Source organism: Ictalurus furcatus, chromosome 8, assembly GCF_023375685.1.
Source record: "Ictalurus furcatus strain D&B chromosome 8, Billie_1.0, whole genome shotgun sequence".
In the NCBI taxonomy this organism is placed as follows: Eukaryota; Metazoa; Chordata; class Actinopteri; order Siluriformes; family Ictaluridae; genus Ictalurus; species Ictalurus furcatus.
In genome coordinates, this window is record NC_071262.1 from 4,460,607 (window position 1) to 4,480,356 (window position 19,750).

The following is a 19,750-nucleotide window of genomic DNA, read 5'->3' on the forward strand; positions in this document are numbered from 1 at the left end:
GTGGTCCAGGAACCTGCACTGTGTTGTGCAACTCTCATGACACACAGACACAGGCATGAAAACTTAGACAATTTGCCCATCCCTAGTCTCGAAAGTTCTAAAACTTCTAGTGAATATCAATTGGACAAGTTACAAACAAAAAAAAACTTCTCAGGAGGTCCGAGGCAAATCAGTCAGCTATTACACTTTAATACACAACCTGTAATTTAAACACAGACGATCCATATATAAATAGTTCCAGTCCTGTATTTAGATTTTTGAGCTAGCAGCATTTATGAACGAATATCTAACAAAATGTGAACTGCTCATACAAAAAAAATATTGACGTGTGTATTATATCTAACATAACATACCTCAAGGAAATATACAGCATCAACTCCATGATTCCACATCTGCTCCGGTCAAACTAATATAATGCTTCTAACTGACACCCAAGTTTACCTAATAATACCACAGGGAAAGGTATGAAAAAGTGCTTATTGGCATATGGTGCATATTAAGGAAGGAATAAAACATGCTGTAATAGGAAAATAAACCAACAACAGCATGTACCAAGTGTTTTATTCTTCTTATGCCACAGCAAATCATCAACAAGAACACATTTTTATTTACTGATGAACACAGTATTTATTGGTATATATTACTTACATTCAATGTTGTGGAACACAGACAATTTAATTCCCATGATCACTTCCTACATTATAGCAACTATAAATAGTTGTTCCCCAACCAGCCTCTCTCTCTTTTTTTTGCTCGCTCTTCAAATTATTTAGGCAAAAAAAAAATATTTTTTTTAAGCCGTACTTGTTACTCATGACAACAAGAAACTGAAGACTTTGCCATGTCAGAAAATGTCAAAATTACAGCTTTACCTCGGTTGCAAAGCACCGACACTGACGGCTCCTTCCCAAAAGGCTAAATGTCTCCTCACAGAAAGCGAGCAACAATTTCACATTTTTAAACTTTTAATAAAAAATGTGAACGAGTTGTTAGTGTAGAAACTATAATGTATTAGAATAAGCACAGTGGTGCAGAATTTTCTATTTACAGTGCTGTGAAAATGTGTTTGCCCCATCCTGATTTCTTCTGATTTCTTGTACATCTCATACTAAATTGTTTCAGAAATTAAAACAAAATCATTAGATGAAACAAAAGGCGACCCGAGTAAACACAAAATACAGTTTTTAAATGATAATGTTATTTATTGAAGCAAAAAAAAAAGTTATCCAATACCAACTGGGCCTGTGTGAAAATGTATTTTCCCCCGTAGTTACTCATTCTTCAAATCTATGAAACTGCGTTCATAATGGGGTTCAGCTGGATTAGACGCAACCAGGCCTGATTACTGCAAACCCTTTTCAGTCAAATCAACACTTAAATAGAATTTTTTTCAACAGCATGAAGTTGATTAAAAGGGTCTTACACAGTAATACACTATGTCAAAGTTGAAAGAAATTCCAGAAATGATGAAGAAGGTGATTGACATACGTCAGTCTGGGAAGGGTTACAAAGCTATTTCAAAGGCTCTGGGACTCCAAAGAACCACAGCGAGAGCAGTTATCTCCAAATGGAAAAACTCGGCACATTAGTGAACCTTCCCAGAAGTGACCAACCTTCCAAAATTCCTCCATGAGCACAGCAACGACTCATCCAGGAAGTCACAAAAGAGCAAAGGACAACATCAAACTACAGGACCTACAGGCTTCTCTTGCATCAAGGTCACTGTTCATGACTTCAGTATCAGAAAGACACTGGGCAAAAATGGCATCCATGGAAGAGTGGTGAGGTGAAGACCGCTGCTAATCCAGAAGAACATTAAGATTCATCTGAAGTTTACCAAAACACACCTTGATGATCCTCAAACCTTTTGGGAGGATGCTCTGTGGATTGAGGAGTCGAAAGTGGAACTGTTTGGAACACAGGCGTCCCATTACATCTGGCGTAAACCAAGCACATAATTCCACAAAAAGACCATCATACCTACAGTCAAGCATGGTGGTGGGTGTGTGATGGTGTGGGGATGCTTTGCTGCTTCAGGGTCTGTGCTATTTGCAATAATTGAGGGAAACATGAATTCTGCTCTCTACCAGAAAATCCTAAAGGAGAATGTCCAGCCTTCAGTCTGTAAGTTGAAACTTAAACGCAACTGCTTTACACAGCAAGACAATGACCCAAAGCATAGGAGTAAATCCTATTCCTAGAAGTAGGTGAAAGACTGACCTCCAGTTATCGGAAGCGTTTGGTTCAAAGGTGGCACAACCAGATTTGAAGTTGAAGGGGGCAATTAGTTTTTCACATGGGTGAAAGGTGTTGGATAACTTTTTTTTGCTTCAATAAAAATTTAACTGTATTGTGTGTTTACTCAGGTTGCCTTTGTTTTATGTTGTATTTCATTTGAAGATCTAAAAACTATTTAGGATGAGATATACATAAAAAAAAAGAAGAAATCAGGATGGGGGCAAATACTTTTTCACAGCACTGTATAAACCTTGTGCAGCATTTCCTGAGTGACTTTTTTTCTCCGCCCACATTTAAACTGGAACAAGACTACTGCTTTAACTTGAGGGCATCAACCAAAATCTGATCCACACAGTCCACATGATGCAGCTTCAATAAAACATTATCCTCCTCTTTTCAGATGTGGGTAGCTGGCCACAGTTCGAGCTATGGCCTCTTGCAGCCTCACCACTGGCTGGTAGCCCATGTCCTGCTTGGCACGGGAACAGCTGTAGTAGTGATGGGTGCCAGCCAGTGCCACACGCATGGGGGTGAAGGTGGGCTTGATATTCACAAGAGGACGCAGTAGAAAGGTAATCAGCCACAGCAGCATGGCTATTCCATAAACAAGAGTGTAGGGAAGGTGGTAGCGAGGAGCTTCGTAGCCTAAACCGACCAGCACCTGGGACATAAAATCCCAAAAACGGATCGGCTCATCGTTGGTTATGTGGTACGCCTGTGGAACAATGAGATGTGAAAGGAAATACACTGTTAACATGCTAACTATCTGGGAAACAGGAAATAATGCACCATATCAGAGCAAAAATATTTATCATCATCATCATCATCAAACATGCGCTATAAACTCATCAGATGAGTAATCTGAATGCACCATATTTACTGTACAGCACAATAAAATGTAATACAAATATAACAATAAAAATCTGTCTACTGTTAATAATTAAATAATTATAGTTAAATAATTAAATTAACTAATTTCACAGACAGATCTTACTCAAAACATATATTTAAGACTAAAAGATATGAGCAGCGCTATGTAGCGTTTCTTGTTGGTGACAGATTGTGTAACTGACTGGTGGCAGATGAAAGATTTTTTTTTTTTAACTCATTTACTGACAAAGATTTTATCTAGGAACACCTCACACTACACAGTGGTTCAGGACAAACTTTAAACCCTGATTGTACAACTTAACTTAAAGGGATAGTTCACCGAAAAATGAAAATTCTGTCATCAATTGCTCACCCTCATATCGTTCCAAACCCGTAAGACTTTCCTTCATCTTCAGAACACAAATGAAGAGGTTTTTAATGAAACAGGCGAGATGTCTTTCCCTCCATTTACAGTCCACGTAACCAAAACTTTCATGCTCCGAAAAGTTCATCGTAAAAGTAGTCCGTGAGACTCCGGCAGTTTAATTCCAATTTTATCAAGCGGTACAAATGCTCGGGGTGTGCAAAAACACTAAAATTAAGTCTTTAGTCACAAAATATCTTCTCTTCTGGATAGATCTCAGACGGGCGTTCACGCGAGAACCACGATGCATGCGTGTCGAGTTGACGCGAGAGCGGACAAAAAATACAAGTCCTCCTCTAGATGGAAATCTGCAGACATCTTTGTTATGTCTGATCGTTATGTTATGTGTTAGTGCGGCTCTTCCGGGTCCCGTCGTATCGTGAGACTGGACGTTCTCGCGAGAGCAGAAGACATTCTTTTTTTGTCCGCTGAACAAAATACTTATGGGTTTGGAACGACATTTTTTTTTTTTGGTCATTTAGGGTTCATTTTTGGGTGAACTCTCCCTTTAATATTTATTAGATGTTTCATATGTTGGCTCTTTCTCCACTATAACTGTAAGCACTTTAACGCCATCTAATATAAATGAAACGTAACTGTACTCTTCTGGGTGCCAAACCAAACCTTTCATTGTCCCTGCGGAGTTAATGATGCGATGCACATATTTACAAACCCATACACACCTTTCCAAAGAGTGGGGAGTCTGGTTTCAGATGCTCAGCAGCTAGGATGTGACCATGGACTACATTCTCCACATAGGTGAAGTCCACTAGGTTAGTACCGTCCCTGCAAAACCACAAATCAAAAGAGGTTATATAGTATAAAAGACATTCCTGACATTTTAAACACGTATCAAAATTGACCAAGTTCAAATCCAAGATGTTCATGATCACCTTCTAACTCATCCCATGATCTCGTACATTTGCGTCAGCACGAGAAATCTCATCATTTGGATTAAGTTGGTTTGGTTTTGGATTGGTTTGCTCGAAATTCTGATTTGCTGCTGTGCAAACATTATCTCATCTGTGTAATCAACTACAAACCTCCTGTAGAAAGCACTAAAACCTGAGGAAATATAGGCGCTTCCTATGATAATGGTAATTTTATTTTTAACCATGAATAATCGATGTAGTAACATTTATGACTTGCTCTTGGTATGACTTGATAAATGTTCTGTGCTCAAGATAGACTGATAAAAATCGTATTTTACCACTTACAGTTGGCACCAACATTCCTAGCTAAGAGATTCCTTCTTTGAAAAACCAATTCATGAAACTGCTGAGAACAACTTGAAGAATTTTAATAATGGCTAAAAGGAGGTGGACTTTGTGAACACAATTAAAAGGTAGAAGTGAATTTCATTTACATAGAGTTTTGAGTATTGATTAACACCAGTACTCTTATTGGTGTATTATTCCAATGATCTTAATACCATCTTAATTAGTGGAAAGAGTCATAGCCTAGAGTCACCATGGCGTTGTAGGAAACTATAAACTGGTTTTATATATATTATATTATAAATATTATATTAAAATATACTGAACAGAACTCCTAGGTCATTCTGTGAGCTGTACGTATTTAGCGCATCATGTTTTAGTAGTAATTCTAAAAACTCTTAATGATCATCAGTACAGTAGGAATGAAGAATCAATGAGCCAATAAAAAAAAAAACAAACAAATAAAACTATATAGAGGGTGTTACTTTGTATTTCACTTTATTCACTTAGATCATAAAGTCAGCACTTAATTCCTAAAACAAAAGCAATCCCCTGAGGATGTTTTCCAACACAGAGAGACAAGGCGATGCAAAAGCAACGCAGTGAAGGTTTTGCTTTTCAGTAGGGCCCATGACACTGCATGTCAGTAATGAAAAATCTGGGATGTTAGTGTTTTGTATTTCAGGTTTGTTTACTTATGTGATGCAATGCAGAGGTGTGGATTTCTTTTTCATTTCAGTATTTAATTATCAAGAAGCAATCCACTGTTTTTCATCAAAGGGATCAAGCAACATAAGCGTGTAAGATGCAATGAAGGTTTTGCTTGTCAGTGTGGTTGCATTTTTTGCATGTCACTAATATAAAACAACAACAACAACAACAACAACAACAAAAACCCCACAATACATTTTGTGTATTTCGTGTTTTTTGGCCTAATTCGACTCCATTGCCCACCAGCACCATGGACTACAAACCATGTCACATTAGTCATTCACAAGTTCAAATTCGTCGGACTCTAAATACACACACCTGAACTCAATTACATGCACCCTTTAAATAGCCTGGACTTTAGCACACACGTTGCGAGATCTCACGCCTACTATAAAACTAGCCTGTTGATTCAGTTTTTTGATTCTGGTTATCAACTTTGTTCCATTGCCTAGTTAAGTCTCTTAAGTTTCCCGCCTTTGATAGTGAATTTGTGTTTTTGGATTGTCTGCTCGAGTTTGAATAAAACACAACATGCACTTGAATCGATCTCTGCCATCTGACAGACTGAAGACTCTGCCCTCTATCTCGCTAACTGACTACCGCAGCTGTCTAAGCCACCTCCCACACCCATGTATTAGGCTCCCGTTCTCATAGCCTGAACACAAAAGTATGCCAGAGCCCCACTGAGATGTATAGGCGTTTTACTTCAATACTCTGTCTTTCTCCAGTCAAGGCGGAACTTCCTAGTCCAACAAGGTTCCAGTTCATTAAGCTGCTGACGGACAAAACACTCACCTGAGCTACTGCAGTATGGCACCAATGAGGTGAAGCTATCTGAACATTTGAGCACTTCATTGCTTTACTCCAGTGCGTCTTTGGAAACATTGGAGAGCAACTTCTTGCTGTCTCACAGAGAGGATGCAGAGCAGCCAAATATGCTCTCAAATTCAAAATGCCAGCCACTGGCAGCGGATGAAATGAATCTGCACCAAAGGCCGCTTTTCTTTACAGGATTATGACTGGATTTGATCAACAAACTGGCATGCCGGGATAAGCAAACATCTCTGGACTCCTTTCCATTCGCTTGGATAACTTGCTCCAGACCCAGAGAGGAGGACTGGCAGTGAGAGTCACTACCCAAGTCAACAATGATTCAGAACCTATGCAGATTGGCTAAGCTCAGCTCACTATGGAGGAACAAATAAAGTGCAGGAAGGAGGGATAATTCTTCCACTATGGCAGCTCAGTGCATCATATTGCTCAGTGCCTAACACATCCAAGCAAGAGCTCTCCTCCTCTCTCCCATAAGCGACTCACTACCACCAGTCCATTTCAGCTCTTATACTACCAACCAATTTCATTAAGAGTGCTGATTGAATATTCAAACACCTCCTCTATTATTTTGGCACTGCTGGATACTGGAGCCATGGGTTAACAAGTAGAGCTCCAAATAGAAACCAAATCAATCCTAAAGCATCTACAGAGGACCCATAGGAGGAAGGACTGTGACACATTTCACCTTGGAAATTATGTTGAAACTCAGCACCTTGCAGTCTGAAAGAACTCCCCCCCCCCCCCCCCCATCACGTCCTCAGTCAAGTACCCCACTGCCTTAATCCTACAATGGCTACAATGTCACAACCCTCTCATATCATGGACTGAAGGTGAACTAGTCCGATGTTCGTCCTTCTGTCATAACTTGTGTCTATAATAACCTGGCCTCATCATAGCAGCCATCTCCACTGAAAGCCCAGAATCAGATTTCAAGGTGGAAATTCTTTCAGTGTATGCTGAATTTAAGGAAGTGTTCAGCAAAACCAAGGCCAGTGGTTTACCCGCTTCACCTCAAAAAGTCAAAGTACAAGTTCAGCAAGGTGAGAGAAGCTAAACAGCTGTACTCTAAGAAAATACAACTGCAGTTTTCAGCCAATGACTCAGCTTCTGTCTGGAATGAGGTCAGACAGATCACAAATTGCAAACCTAATGCCCGCCACTCTGCTAATGACTTGCATCTGGCCAACATCCTGGACGAGTTTTACTGTCACTTTGAAAGAAAATGGGACACCAGCCATCAGCTTCAGCTCACCACCAGCCATCAGCTTCAGCTCACCACCTCCACCACAGCTGCACACCTCAACAGCTCCCTCCCCCTCCTCCCTCACCACAAGTACAACTCTCTCCAACCTTCAAGAGACAGAACCCAGACTCTGGACCAGACTCTGTATCTCCAACCACCCTGAAGTCCTATGCTGATCAGCTGTCTCCAGTGTTTACAGACATCTTTAACACCTCACGGGCGATATGCCATGTGCCAGCCTGCTTCAAGACTGCCATTATCATCCCTGTCCCCAAAAAACCCAGGGTCACAGAACTTAATGACCGCAGACCTGTCGCTCTGACATCCGTGGTAATGAAGTCCTTTAAGCGCTTCATGCTGTCCCACCTCAAATCAATCACAGACCCTCTCCTGGAGCCCTGCAGTTTGCCTACAAAGACAGTTCTGTAGAGGGCACAGTTAACGTTGCCCTCAACTTCATCCTCCAGCACCTGGACTCCTCAGCAAACTACACCAGGATCAGCTCTGCTTTTAACACAATTATCCCAGCTCTGCTACGGGACAAGCTGTCCCAGCTGAGTGTGCCTGATTCCACCTGCAGGTGAATCATAGACTTCCTGTCTGACAGGAGGCAGCACATGAGACTGGGAAAACATGTCTCTGACTCTACGACCATCAGCAGTGGTTGCCCCAAAGGCTGTGTACCAACAGCTGCACCTCTAGTCACCAGTCCATCAAACTACTGCAGTTTGCAGATGACACCACCCTCATTGGGCTCATCTCTGAGGTGGATGAGTTTGCCTACTAGATTGACCATCTGGTGACCCGGAGCAGTCAGAACAACCTGGAGCTCAACACTGTGAAAACAGATGAAATTGTGGTAGACTTTAGGAAGAACCCAGCCTCACCCACCCCGATCATCCTGTGTGACTACCCAGTCGATACAGTGGACTCCTTCTGCTTCCTGGGAACCATCATCACCCAGGACCTCAAGTGGGAGTTGAACATCAGCTCTCTAATTAAAAAAAGCGCACCAGAGGATATACTTCCTATGGCAGCGAAGAAGTTCAACCTACCAAAGACGATGATGGTGCACGTCTACACCTCCATCACTGAGTCCATACTCACCTCCTCCATCAGCATCTGGTACAATTTGGCTCATAATTTTCATAGCTTTATGGGGTTTTTTTTTAAATTTTATTTATTATGCTTCTGATTATTATAACTTCCTCTCTTTTACTTTATCTTACCTTGCAAATGTTTCTTATTGATATTTTATTTCTTGTATTTTACAGTTATTATTAAGCACCAGTACACCAAGACAAATTCCTTGTACACATAAACTCACGGTACTTGGCAATAAAGGTGATTCTGATTCATTGACCCTATAATTGCACAACCAACCTCCTCTCTGTTTCCGCTCCACCACTCAACAGCAATTATCCTCTCTCAACAGCTGAACCCAAGGCTGTGGAGGTGTATATCACAGAAGCACTCAAACTAGGATATATCCGTCCTTCCATTTCACCCGCAATAGCTGGATTCTCCTTTGTTCAAAGGTGAACTCAGACCCTGAACTGATTATCAGGGAATAAACTATGTCACAAATGATCAATATCTCTTGCAAAATCACTTGCAAGTCACAAAATATCGATATCCTTTACCTCGTCCTTGCAACCCTAGAATAAGCATATTCCCCTAACTCTATCTCAGAAGCACCTACATCCTGATCTGCATTTGTGAGGTTGATACGTGTCTTTAGCACCCCCTCTGGCCACCATGAGTACTGTTATGACATATGGGCTCTCTGATGCCCCCTCTGTCTTCCAGGCACTAATAAAAGAATGTCTTATGCAACATGCTGGGAAAATTCATCATTGCCTATATAGCCAATATTCTTATTTTCTTCTCTTCACTGGAAAGCAATGTTAACCATTCTACAGAAGGTTCATTTGGAACTTCAGCCCCATAACAACTACACTTCATTTACTCCTCAAGAGGGGCTCAGAAAAGTGCACATGGAACAAGACTGGGATGGGACACTCGAAACTTAGTGGTAAAATTGATGCTAAAGAAGTGGTTTCACTGGTTTGAGGGAGTGGCACATCCCTCCATTATATACGCAAACCCTGAATATCTAAAAACAGCACCCAAGACTGAACACAAGACAATATTAGTTGTTCTACTACAGTCGAAATACTGGTGAAATGGTATGCTTAACAACATTCACAAATTCATTTCCTCATACACCACCTGTCCCGAGAGCAATACCTGCTGTCAAGTAGCTTCCACTGCCTACTCCACCCCACCACCCATGGTCAAACCTTACGCTATTTCATCACTAATCTCCCACCATCACTGTAGAACACCATTGTGGTCATTGTAGACCAGGATTCAAAGTCCCTAATTTCCCTACCAACACTACTGTCAGCTATGAAAATGTCTGAACTGCTATCTATGGATGTGTTAAAATACTTTGGAATCCCTGAGGATTGTATCTGATCACGGATCTCAGTAGAGATCGACGGATGATCAAGTTTATTGATATTTTCCCCCAATATTTAAGCATTTTTCCATTTTGTAATTTTGTAATATCGGCTCCACCGATAAATGGCGCGATCTTGTGGCCATTTTGAGAATTGCGCGTAGGATCGCCATTGCAGCACTGTATCCGAGGAGAGACGGGTCAACAATGGTGTGCACAAGTATTTGCACAAGCTTTGCTTTAATTAATGAACTTTATTTAACATTAATGCACAAATGAGATGTGTTACATAAAGCTTGATATGCTGTTTAATCTGTTAGGCCCTAAGAAATAGAGACAAACTCAGAGGTTTGTAATCTGTTTACCTCATCAAAGCTTTTATTAAAGTAAAAAATAAATAATTTATTTTTTAAAAAGACACTAACAGTGCACTTTATTTATTTATTTTTTTGCACTCTGTCAGACCCCTCTATTTATTGGTGTATAAATAAATAAGAGTTTTGATTTGTTTTGTACGCAAGGAGGAAGTGAAAATGACAAAATTGTTATAAATAAAACGGTTTGTTCAGTTCAGTGGTGTTGTTATCACTGTGTCAAAAACAGAAGTAAAGCAATCAATAAATATCGGTTCTGCATATCAGTTATCGGGCACATAAACATGCAAATAATCAGGATCGGTTATATAAAATCAATATCGGCCGATCTCCATGTCTCAGTTCACATCTTAAGGTAAGGAGGTTGTTTATGGAAATTTTTATAGTCACGGTTAGCGAATGGGCAAGTGTGGGAATATACCCATCAATGTCTTAAACAAGTAGCACAACAAAATACGAAATATGCAGATCGTCACCGAAGAGAGACAGCCAACTACAACGGCCCTCAGAATGGGACAAAATTCTCCAGACGTCCCACAGGTTCATCGGCCCATTCAAGGTGCTCAAACACATCACCTAGAAACACGAACTGCCTCGTCACAGCCACCTTGCACCCTTGTTCCATATATCCTGATTTAAATCGATGATCCCTGGTCCCCTGGTAGAGGTAACACTCAAAGCTGAACCCCTGGCTACTCTCGAACTGGAGCTCCGACATGCATACACGGTTAAGGAGATACTGGATTCAGGCTTTAAGATCTCATTAATATCTCTGAGTTGGTATGGCCCAGAACAGAGAAGTTGGGTTCAAGTCCAAAACATTGTCAATCCATAACTATCAAGAGTTTCATGCCAGACATCACAAACATCCTGGCCCACGGTAAGCCATGGACAAGTCCAGCTCACATCACGGCTGCATACACATTTCAGCATAATTTAAGTTTCTAAGACATATAGTAAGTTCTCTGGACTACCCCCAAGTTGTTGTAATGTTTAGGAGCATCTTTTATAGAGATAAAATAAATTTATGAAGTACTCTTTGGGACAAATTTCTCCAAAATCAGCCAGTTATTAGCTACTTTTAGCTCGAATGTTTATTATGTGAATACGGCCCAGTAATGTTATACAAATTGAGATGTATGTGTGGAGCAGATGTGGATCACCTAGATGTTGGGACAGGGACATTAACATTTCTCACTACTCACCTAAAGTCACACTTACCCAATGATGAACTTCATCTTGCCTTTGCGTGCTGTATCTACAAGGATGGGAACAAGCTGGGGGTCTCGCGGACCAAAGATCCCATGAGGACGAATTGCCACCGTGAGGAAATCTTTTTCTTTACTGCATGCCTCCAAGACAACCTACCCAGCAGGCAAAAAGAAATAATTCATCATTTAGATTATCTAAAAAGTATGGCTTTGGTCATATATCGGAGTCACTAATCGGGAGGGAATAAAATCCAGTATGAAAACAAAGCCAACAAACAAAATACCTCTACACACATACCTTCTCCTGTTGAATTTTGGTCTCTGTGTAGTAATCAATGGGTCTTTTTGCATAAGGCAAATCTTCTTTTCCATTTTTGATGTCAATTCCTTCAAACACCACACTGGCACTGCTGGTTAGGACAAGTTTCTACAAACCAGATAATAAGGCCATGAAACATCATCCAACTTGTGGGGTTTATAATAAATGATAAACCAACAAGCCATTCTGTCTCAACGCCACAGCTTATACAGTAAATGTAATGCGGCAATCATGAACAGTCACGACTAGCAATATGGTTACCATTTCTAACTGCTGATATTGAGTAAATAAGGTATGTAATTATACATATTAATAAAAACACTAATATTTAAAATGTTTAAAAAGATATGTAAGTATTAGCTGACTACAGCACTGTTTTAGCTTGGTCACTGTGCTTTTCTTTCTCTCAGGTACAATTTTAATGCTGACACTTGACAGCGTTTCCACCTACATTTACATTTATTCATTTAGCAGACGCTTTTATCCAAAGCGGCTTACAAACGGAACAGTCTAGATAGAAGTCTATAGGTGTCCACAAACATTTGGCCATATCGTGCATCTCCGAAGTGTGTTCCATACCTGCACCCTGGCCTCTTGGCAAGCCTGGATAACAGTGCGTGTGCCTTCAACATTAACTTTCCAGAAGAGATTTCGGTCATCACAGGCGGGTGAAGGAGAAGCGCAGTGAAACACTAGTGACACATCTTTCAAGACTTTGAGCAAAGCCTAAAAATGAGTAAGAATGAAACAAAAAGTTATGTTCTTTACTGATTAGTGGATATCTTACTGACCCTAGCCAACATTTTAAATGTTTGTAGTTGTGTGTGTCATTTTAGAGAAAATACTCAAAATACATTATCGTCAGCCCAATTATCATCTATATAAACAACACTGATGGAAGCAAACACAAAAAAAAGTTGTTCATTCAATTACTTCAATATGAAATTAGATTGTTTATGAACCAAGCACATAACAGTTAATGTTGGAAAAAATACACTGCACAGTGGTTTTGGTTTTTTTTAAGAAGTGTAAAAACCTGATTACCTGTTTGTCACACAAGTCTCCTTGGTGAAATACGACACCAGGAACCTCGTATCTCTGTGCAATATCAAACACAGCCACTGAGTAGCCTTTCTCCACCAGACGCTCAACGAGGTGCCTCCCCAAAAAGCCAGAGCCGCCAATGACAGCACATCTTTTACTGCTCTGTTCACAGGAAACATTGAGCCTTTACTGAATCTCCAGCCATCCATCCATTTTACATACCGCTAATCCTAAAAACAGGGGAGCCTGGAGCCTATCCCAGGGAACTCAGGGCACAAGGCGGTGGCACCCTGGACAAGATGCCAACTCATCGCATGGCACAATCGCACAGACACACACTCTGGACAATTTGGAAATGCCAATCAGCCTGTCTGACAAAGCTTTGGACTGGTGGAGGAAACAGGAGTATCCAGAGGAAACCTTCGAAGCACGGGGAGAACATGTGGACTCTGCACACATACAGGGAGGAGACGGGATTCGAACCCTAACCCCGGAGGTGCGAGGTAAACCAGCTGACCACTAAGCCACTGTGCCTCCCTTACTCAATCTCGATACTGTGATATGAGCAATGTTTGGACCTTTTGGACAAAATTTCACTTTTACTGTTTCCTGCAATAAAAGCATTCGTGGATTCAGTGTGTAAATGTGTGTGTGTTCATGGTGCCATGCGATGGGCTGGTGTCCCATCTATTTACATTTATTCATTTGGGAGATGTGTTTATTCAAAGCAACTTACAATTGAGCTTTTTTAAAAATCATATTCATTCAATTGATCAACAGAAACTCCTGAGTTATTCCCAGATACCCAGGCTTATTCATTTTCAATTCAATTTGCTTTGGCATGACAAACAATTCTATATTTGCAATAATAATAATAATAATAATAATAATAATAATAATAAAGAAGAAGAAGGAGCAAAAAAAAGAAAGAAATAGAAAACTGTATTTAAAAAAAAAAAGCAAAGAACAAACATATCAAGTAAACCATCACCATCAGTAACAATAATGATATAGTTTAGCTTTGATAGACAGAGAGACGTATTGTCTGTGGACGTTTTGGGGAAAGTGTCATTAAGTTGGGCTTCTTATATAACTTCAAAACAGTATACATCCTCAAAACAAAGAACAGAATATGTGCACAGAATTAGTATTAATCTTAAATTATTGCTTAAAATAGTCCTTATTGGTTCAAATAAATAAAACAGCGGTACACTCACCGGTCTGATGCGCGTTGTCATTATTAAAGCACTGAAAGGATTCAAATCTAATAGACTCAGCTGCAAACAGAATACAAACTCCTTTACTAACTCCTTAACTAACCTCCAAGCACATAAAGACCAGATATCAAGCCAATCTCCACATGCAACACACCTGCAGAAAGAACAACTCTGGACTTGATGAGATTTCTGGCTCTTTTCAGTGAGTCGGATCGTTTGGTTCGGTTCACCAATACGAACCGATTCTTTCGGCTCTCATTGCCATTTTTTGTTTAAACCAAACAAACTTTTGCAATATTTTGACCAGTGATTATTCTCCTCCTTCAGCTACAGGTGAAATTGTTTGATGAAATCTTACTCTACCTTCTAATTAACAAAATAATAACCTGAATTGAATTGTTTTTAATAATTGTAAAATCACCATGACATTAACAAATACAATAAGCATCCCTGTGTTAAAGAAGAAAATATACGGGTCTGCTCTGAGCCGGCTCAAGGAGTCGATTCACGCGCGAACAAAATACCACTATTTTGCCCCTAGAAAGTCGAAACCAATGGCTGAATCCCGAATGGCTTCCTATTCTCTTGATAAGTGCACTATATAGGGTGTAACGTAATTAGTTTTACGTCCTACGTAGTGCAACCGTATATCCATTCACGTGCAATTTAAGATTCGCCCTATGAACAGATCAGCTGACAGGGCAGACCGCTACCATTGGTCGCGCTGATCCTCTGTTCTCAAGGGAACACCTGTCTGACCAATCAAGAGAGCGTTACGTAATATTACGCCACTGCTTTGACCAATGATGACCAAGGATAGCACCTTCTTAGTGCCCGCCCCGGTTTTAGAGTTATATAGAGTGGTGCAGTGATGACGTCAGTTTGTACCGGAATCCGGAAGTTAGCATCACCTCTGGTTCGACGAAATCCCAATAGAATTTTCCCATAGGCTTTTGGATTATCAAGATAATTTTCACAAATGAACGCAACTTTTATGAAGTTTGAAGCCTAAATACAATCGCCAGAAATAAACAGCTAACCCTACACTATGAACGAACTACACCACGGTCGCTCGACTTCAAAATCACCATCACCAAGCTTCCGACAACTTTTCCAAACTTGATTTAAAAACATTTTCCATAATACGGATAACACTCTGTGTTTGATTTAAAAAATATTTTCCATAACACTGTGTGGATGAATCTTCATCCATGATTTTTTTTTTAACATTGTGCACAGCATACCTGAGCCAGTTTATTTATTTATTTATTTATTTTGTTTATTTTTTTTTTCCAGATTACAAATCCAACCAATATCACAATTTACAAAAAAAAAAAAAAAAAACCTACAGTTTAGGACTGAGCAAAGACAAAATACACAAGCACAATGCAAATCATAAAGGTCATAAACATAAAGAGACTAAAATAAAATTACAGCACGATTGAATGGACAAATAAATACATTATATAAGGAAGAGAAAGCAAACAAACAAACAAGACAATCCAGTTTAACCTCTCATTTGGTCCAAATAAAAGATAAAACGTACTCCATACGTGTATGGAGTAAACTGGCTTTCCTAGATTTAATTACTTTGAGTGAATCCAAATAAAGAGACAGCTCTTTCAGAAATACAATCAAATAAAGTGTGGTGGTTTTTTATTATTATTATTTTTATTATTATTATTTACATTTAAGTAGAATTTTTTTTAGCTCTGAACCAGTTTATCTCCAAAGTTTTTTTTTTCTTCCCTGTTCGGCGTGATGACGTTTAATGTCCGCGACAACGTCTGCAGTCCCATTGAGCAACCTGTTAGCAAGCGCCTTTTTCAACACACGTAAAAGCTTTGATAAAAATCACGAGTGGGGTATTACTGGTGTTTTTCATGTCGTATAATAAAACGTGAAAATATTTTTAGTTTGTGTTTCACCACAGACCTTATTTCAGGCTTTTAATCAAAATCCCATTTTAAAAAACCCATTGACTTCAGGGACGATAGAACCGGAAGTGCTAAAAAGCTAACTCGTTTCCGGCGTCACAAAATGACGTCATCCATGCGCCACTATATTAGTACATAAAAAAATGTCATGAGGACAATAAAAATAATAATAATAATAATAATAAAAAAGAAGTGATGGAAATACAACTTACAATAATGGCGTAAATTTGCGGAGCAGTTTATCTGCTTTTATGTGTTATATAAGTTAAAATATCTTTATCGTCCACTCAGTATACACAAACACACACGCATATATTTATATATAGTGTTTGTTTGTTTGTTAGTTTGTTTGTTTTTGGGGGGGGGGGGGTTTGTTGTTTGTGTTTTTTTTCCGGCTGTGGCTGTTTGTCTGACAGGGAAAAGCCACTTCGGCGACCAATAAGCGTCTGTCCAGCCCACTCAGCCAACCCCTGCCTGTATCCCACCGGAGAGAGAAGCTGTCGTGAGCCAACAGTAGCAGTAGCCATGTATCTACATCCTTTATCGCTGTAAAAATCTCCTTATATCCTGTCCAGAAGCTCGGCGAGGGTATTATACCCCACATGCTGACAGATTAAAGACAGAAAGACTGCACTGCTCGCTGTGTTGCTGCACTGCTGCGACCGTAATGGTGAGTAATGGTGAGGAAAAACCTCCATCAGCCTTATTGTGATCCTGTAAACCCACACTGATGGACCGCGTCGATTAATCGTTCAGGTTGAAGCTTTGTGTATCGTATCTTCTACAATAATAAGCAACAAAGCAGTAAACACTCCATCGCCTTGTCATGATGCTGTTCGTGTGTAATCAAAGAAGCCATGCTAGCCTATAAAACAACCCTAAATGAGCTGCAATCTCAACGATTAATCGACGCAGTCTGTTAGTGTTGTAGTGTATTCACAGGATCACAGTAACGCAGATCATTGGGTGGACCATCATGTTCAGCGACCGTAATGTTGACTCAGCATCACACAGCATCATGAGTGTTACCGTGATCTCGTCAGTGTGCACCGATAAGGCGGTCAGATTAATCGATTAATCGTTGCGGCGAATACACTTTATGTGATGGCAAAGAGTGGCGCGTTTCTATTTTACAGACGTGTGTTGCCTAATCAGTCCCTCCGGGATCGCAGAAGCGGACGCAAAATCAAACAAATCCCCATAATATTCGGAGGAGCTTGCGATTTTTAAAAAACGATTTTCCGCGGATTTGAGCAAAGACGTGTCGTGCGATTTCAACACAACACGCATTCGGCTAAAGAACCCCTTCGGTTCACGTGCGTCAAACGTGTAGCACTGAAAGGTCCCATTTGCAGGCAAACATCACTGCAAACGACTGTGCAAAACAATTGCATGCAATTGAAATTTCACCAATTCAAGAAGTTTTCTGTTTAAAAAGAAGGAAAGAACACACAAAAAACTTCAAATTCGAGCATTTTTAGCCTCAACAATCACCAAAAAAAATCCTGTACAGATTGCCTAATAGCTTACCAAAGCTTCTTTGATTACATAACGTAACCCTTATGAAAAGGTGATGAATAAAACAAACGTTTACTGCTTTAGTGCTGATTATTATAGAAGTTACCATATACAAGATACCCCTACTTATTTACTGCAGGCCACCAGTGCCAAAAGGCCATCGCTCGGAGCTGTGGCTCCGCGTAAGAAAGCCAGTCCTAAACCCGAACTCACAGAAGAAATAAGGCAGGAGATACGAGAAGCCTTCGAGCTGTTCGACACAGACGGCTCAGGCTTCATTGAGGTGAAGGAGCTCAAGGTGAGGTTTTACAAGGTGCAGAAATAACACAATAAGTATGTGGGTGTCTTAACGCTAACAGAGTTTTTCATGACTCAGGTTGCGATGAGGGCTCTCGGGTTTGAGCCCAAAAAAGAGGAGATCAAGAAAATGATTGCAGATGTAGATAAGGACGGCACCGGCAAGATCTCATTCGATGACTTCCTGGCAATCATGAGCCAAAAGATGGTGAGATTTGTGTTCTTGCGATGGGAAAAACAATACCCATCACAGGAACTTGTTCTGAACTCTGAACTCTTCGAGGAATAGGTGTATTTACCTCTTGTTGATCTTTTTAAGGCTGAAAAGGACTCCAAAGAAGAAATCCTAAAGGCCTTTCGACTCTTTGATGACGATGAAACCGGTAAGATATCATTCCGCAACCTAAAGCGAGTTGCCAAAGAGCTCGGCGAGAACCTTACTGATGAGGAGCTCCAGGTGAGGAGATTCATCATAACACATGGGGAAAAAGAAAGTACACCGTCCGTTAATTCTATGTATTTATTTATTTATCAGCACCTAAATAACAATTGCGTAGTCCTCACCGACAACTATAAACAAATAACTTCAGGTTAGATGCTGATAAATAAAAACGTACACTCGAAGGGTGGTCTACTTTCTTTTTCCCCCATTACTATGCATCTAAACTTTTTTTAAAGATATAAAGGTAGAAAAAGTCTCATCACTGTTTCATTAGGAGATGATTGAAGAAGCAGACCGAGATGGCGACGGAGAAGTGAGCCAGCAGGAGTTTCTTCGCATCATGAAAAAAACCAGTTTGTACTGAATAAGCAGAAGATTAGACTACCATACGCGTAGTAATTTGGTCTCGTCACAAATCTAGCGCATCATCTGCAAAGACAATAAAACGCACAGTTTCATACAAAGGTGATAAATGAAAACTCCATTAAAGATAGTTGTATGAATATCTTAACACTACAAGGCATCCGGGAAGCCGATCCAAGACATCTGGGGGTAACTTCAGCGTGTTATTTCTTAACGTAAATGGCGAGATTGAATCCTTTGAGAAGTTTTAGGGGGAAATTTAGCAATTCTGTAAAGTGTTAAAATTAGTTGGGAAATTTCCCAAATCCAATCAAAAGTTTGAAATGGTTGATTTTTTGAACAGCGTTGACTTCTGCGGTGCCTACAACGACCTTTACTTCTTAAACTTTGACCTTTGTGTCAACCCAGTCCACGGGTTTATTTTAACTTGACTATTTAGCCTGAGTGTGCTGCTTACTACTGTACTCCTGAGGCCAGTCTTTCAGGGCGCACTGTTATGTGTAACGTGTGTCTGAATATTAAAACGTGGAATCTTTACATCCTCTTCCCTTTGTCCACGGTTCTGTACGGCGATCTTACGACTGTAGTTTTTCACTTTACATATATTACATTGTTTCCTCGTTATGCCTTCGATTATTAACCGCTATTTGGTGTTTTGTATAAATATTTAAAGCATAAATTAAATATATTAAGCCATGGTTCTTGAATATTATCGCTCGTGTTTCAGCAGTAAAACTAAGGATAGTTTTGGAGATTGTTGTTGTATTTTAGAAAATGCTGGATGAGCTTGCCTTGTATGGAGTACTAGATTTGCCAAAAGCAAATAAAAAAAAAGTATTTATATATGTAAAAAATAAATAAATAATGTTTTGGTTGTACTTGTTATTGATTACTGTCTTCCTGTGTGTGATTCACACATTTCTTGATTTATTTAGGCCTGTTTTTGTATTTTATCAATCATTCAATAATTTTTTTTAATAATGGTTTGTTTGTTTATTTATTCTTATGTGGTCATTTATACAGTTAT

General features: G+C 39.8%; 2 protein-coding genes across 4 annotated transcripts; one reads left to right on the forward strand and one right to left on the reverse strand.

Annotated features, from left to right (window-relative positions):
- Positions 1–544: 544 nt before the first annotated feature.
- On the reverse strand, positions 545–16,343 carry nsdhl (NAD(P) dependent steroid dehydrogenase-like). 3 transcript variants are annotated; one of them, XM_053630349.1, is made up of 8 exons: positions 16,316–16,343; positions 14,167–14,226; positions 12,950–13,111; positions 12,485–12,631; positions 11,885–12,013; positions 11,597–11,739; positions 4,216–4,318; positions 545–2,953 (listed from the first exon to the last, which is right to left on the reverse strand). In XM_053630349.1, exons 2-8 carry the CDS (start codon positions 14,185–14,187, stop codon positions 2,621–2,623), a joined length of 1,038 nt encoding a protein of 345 aa, XP_053486324.1. In that variant the 5' UTR covers positions 14,188–14,226; positions 16,316–16,343; the 3' UTR covers positions 545–2,620. The 3 variants fall into 3 exon arrangements, with proteins under 3 accessions (XP_053486324.1, XP_053486325.1, XP_053486323.1); XM_053630350.1 differs by lacking the exon at positions 16,316–16,343 and adding an exon at positions 14,321–14,643; XM_053630348.1 differs by lacking the exon at positions 16,316–16,343 and having other exon boundaries at positions 14,167–14,311.
- Positions 16,344–16,458: 115 nt separating this feature from the next.
- cetn2 (centrin, EF-hand protein, 2) lies at positions 16,459–19,738 on the forward strand. Its single transcript, XM_053630354.1, has 5 exons — positions 16,459–16,773; positions 17,761–17,919; positions 17,998–18,126; positions 18,238–18,375; positions 18,635–19,738. The coding sequence occupies exons 1-5, from the start codon at positions 16,771–16,773 to the stop codon at positions 18,722–18,724; spliced, it is 519 nt and encodes a 172-aa protein (XP_053486329.1). The 5' UTR covers positions 16,459–16,770; the 3' UTR covers positions 18,725–19,738.
- The last annotated feature ends 12 nt before the right edge of the window (positions 19,739–19,750 follow it).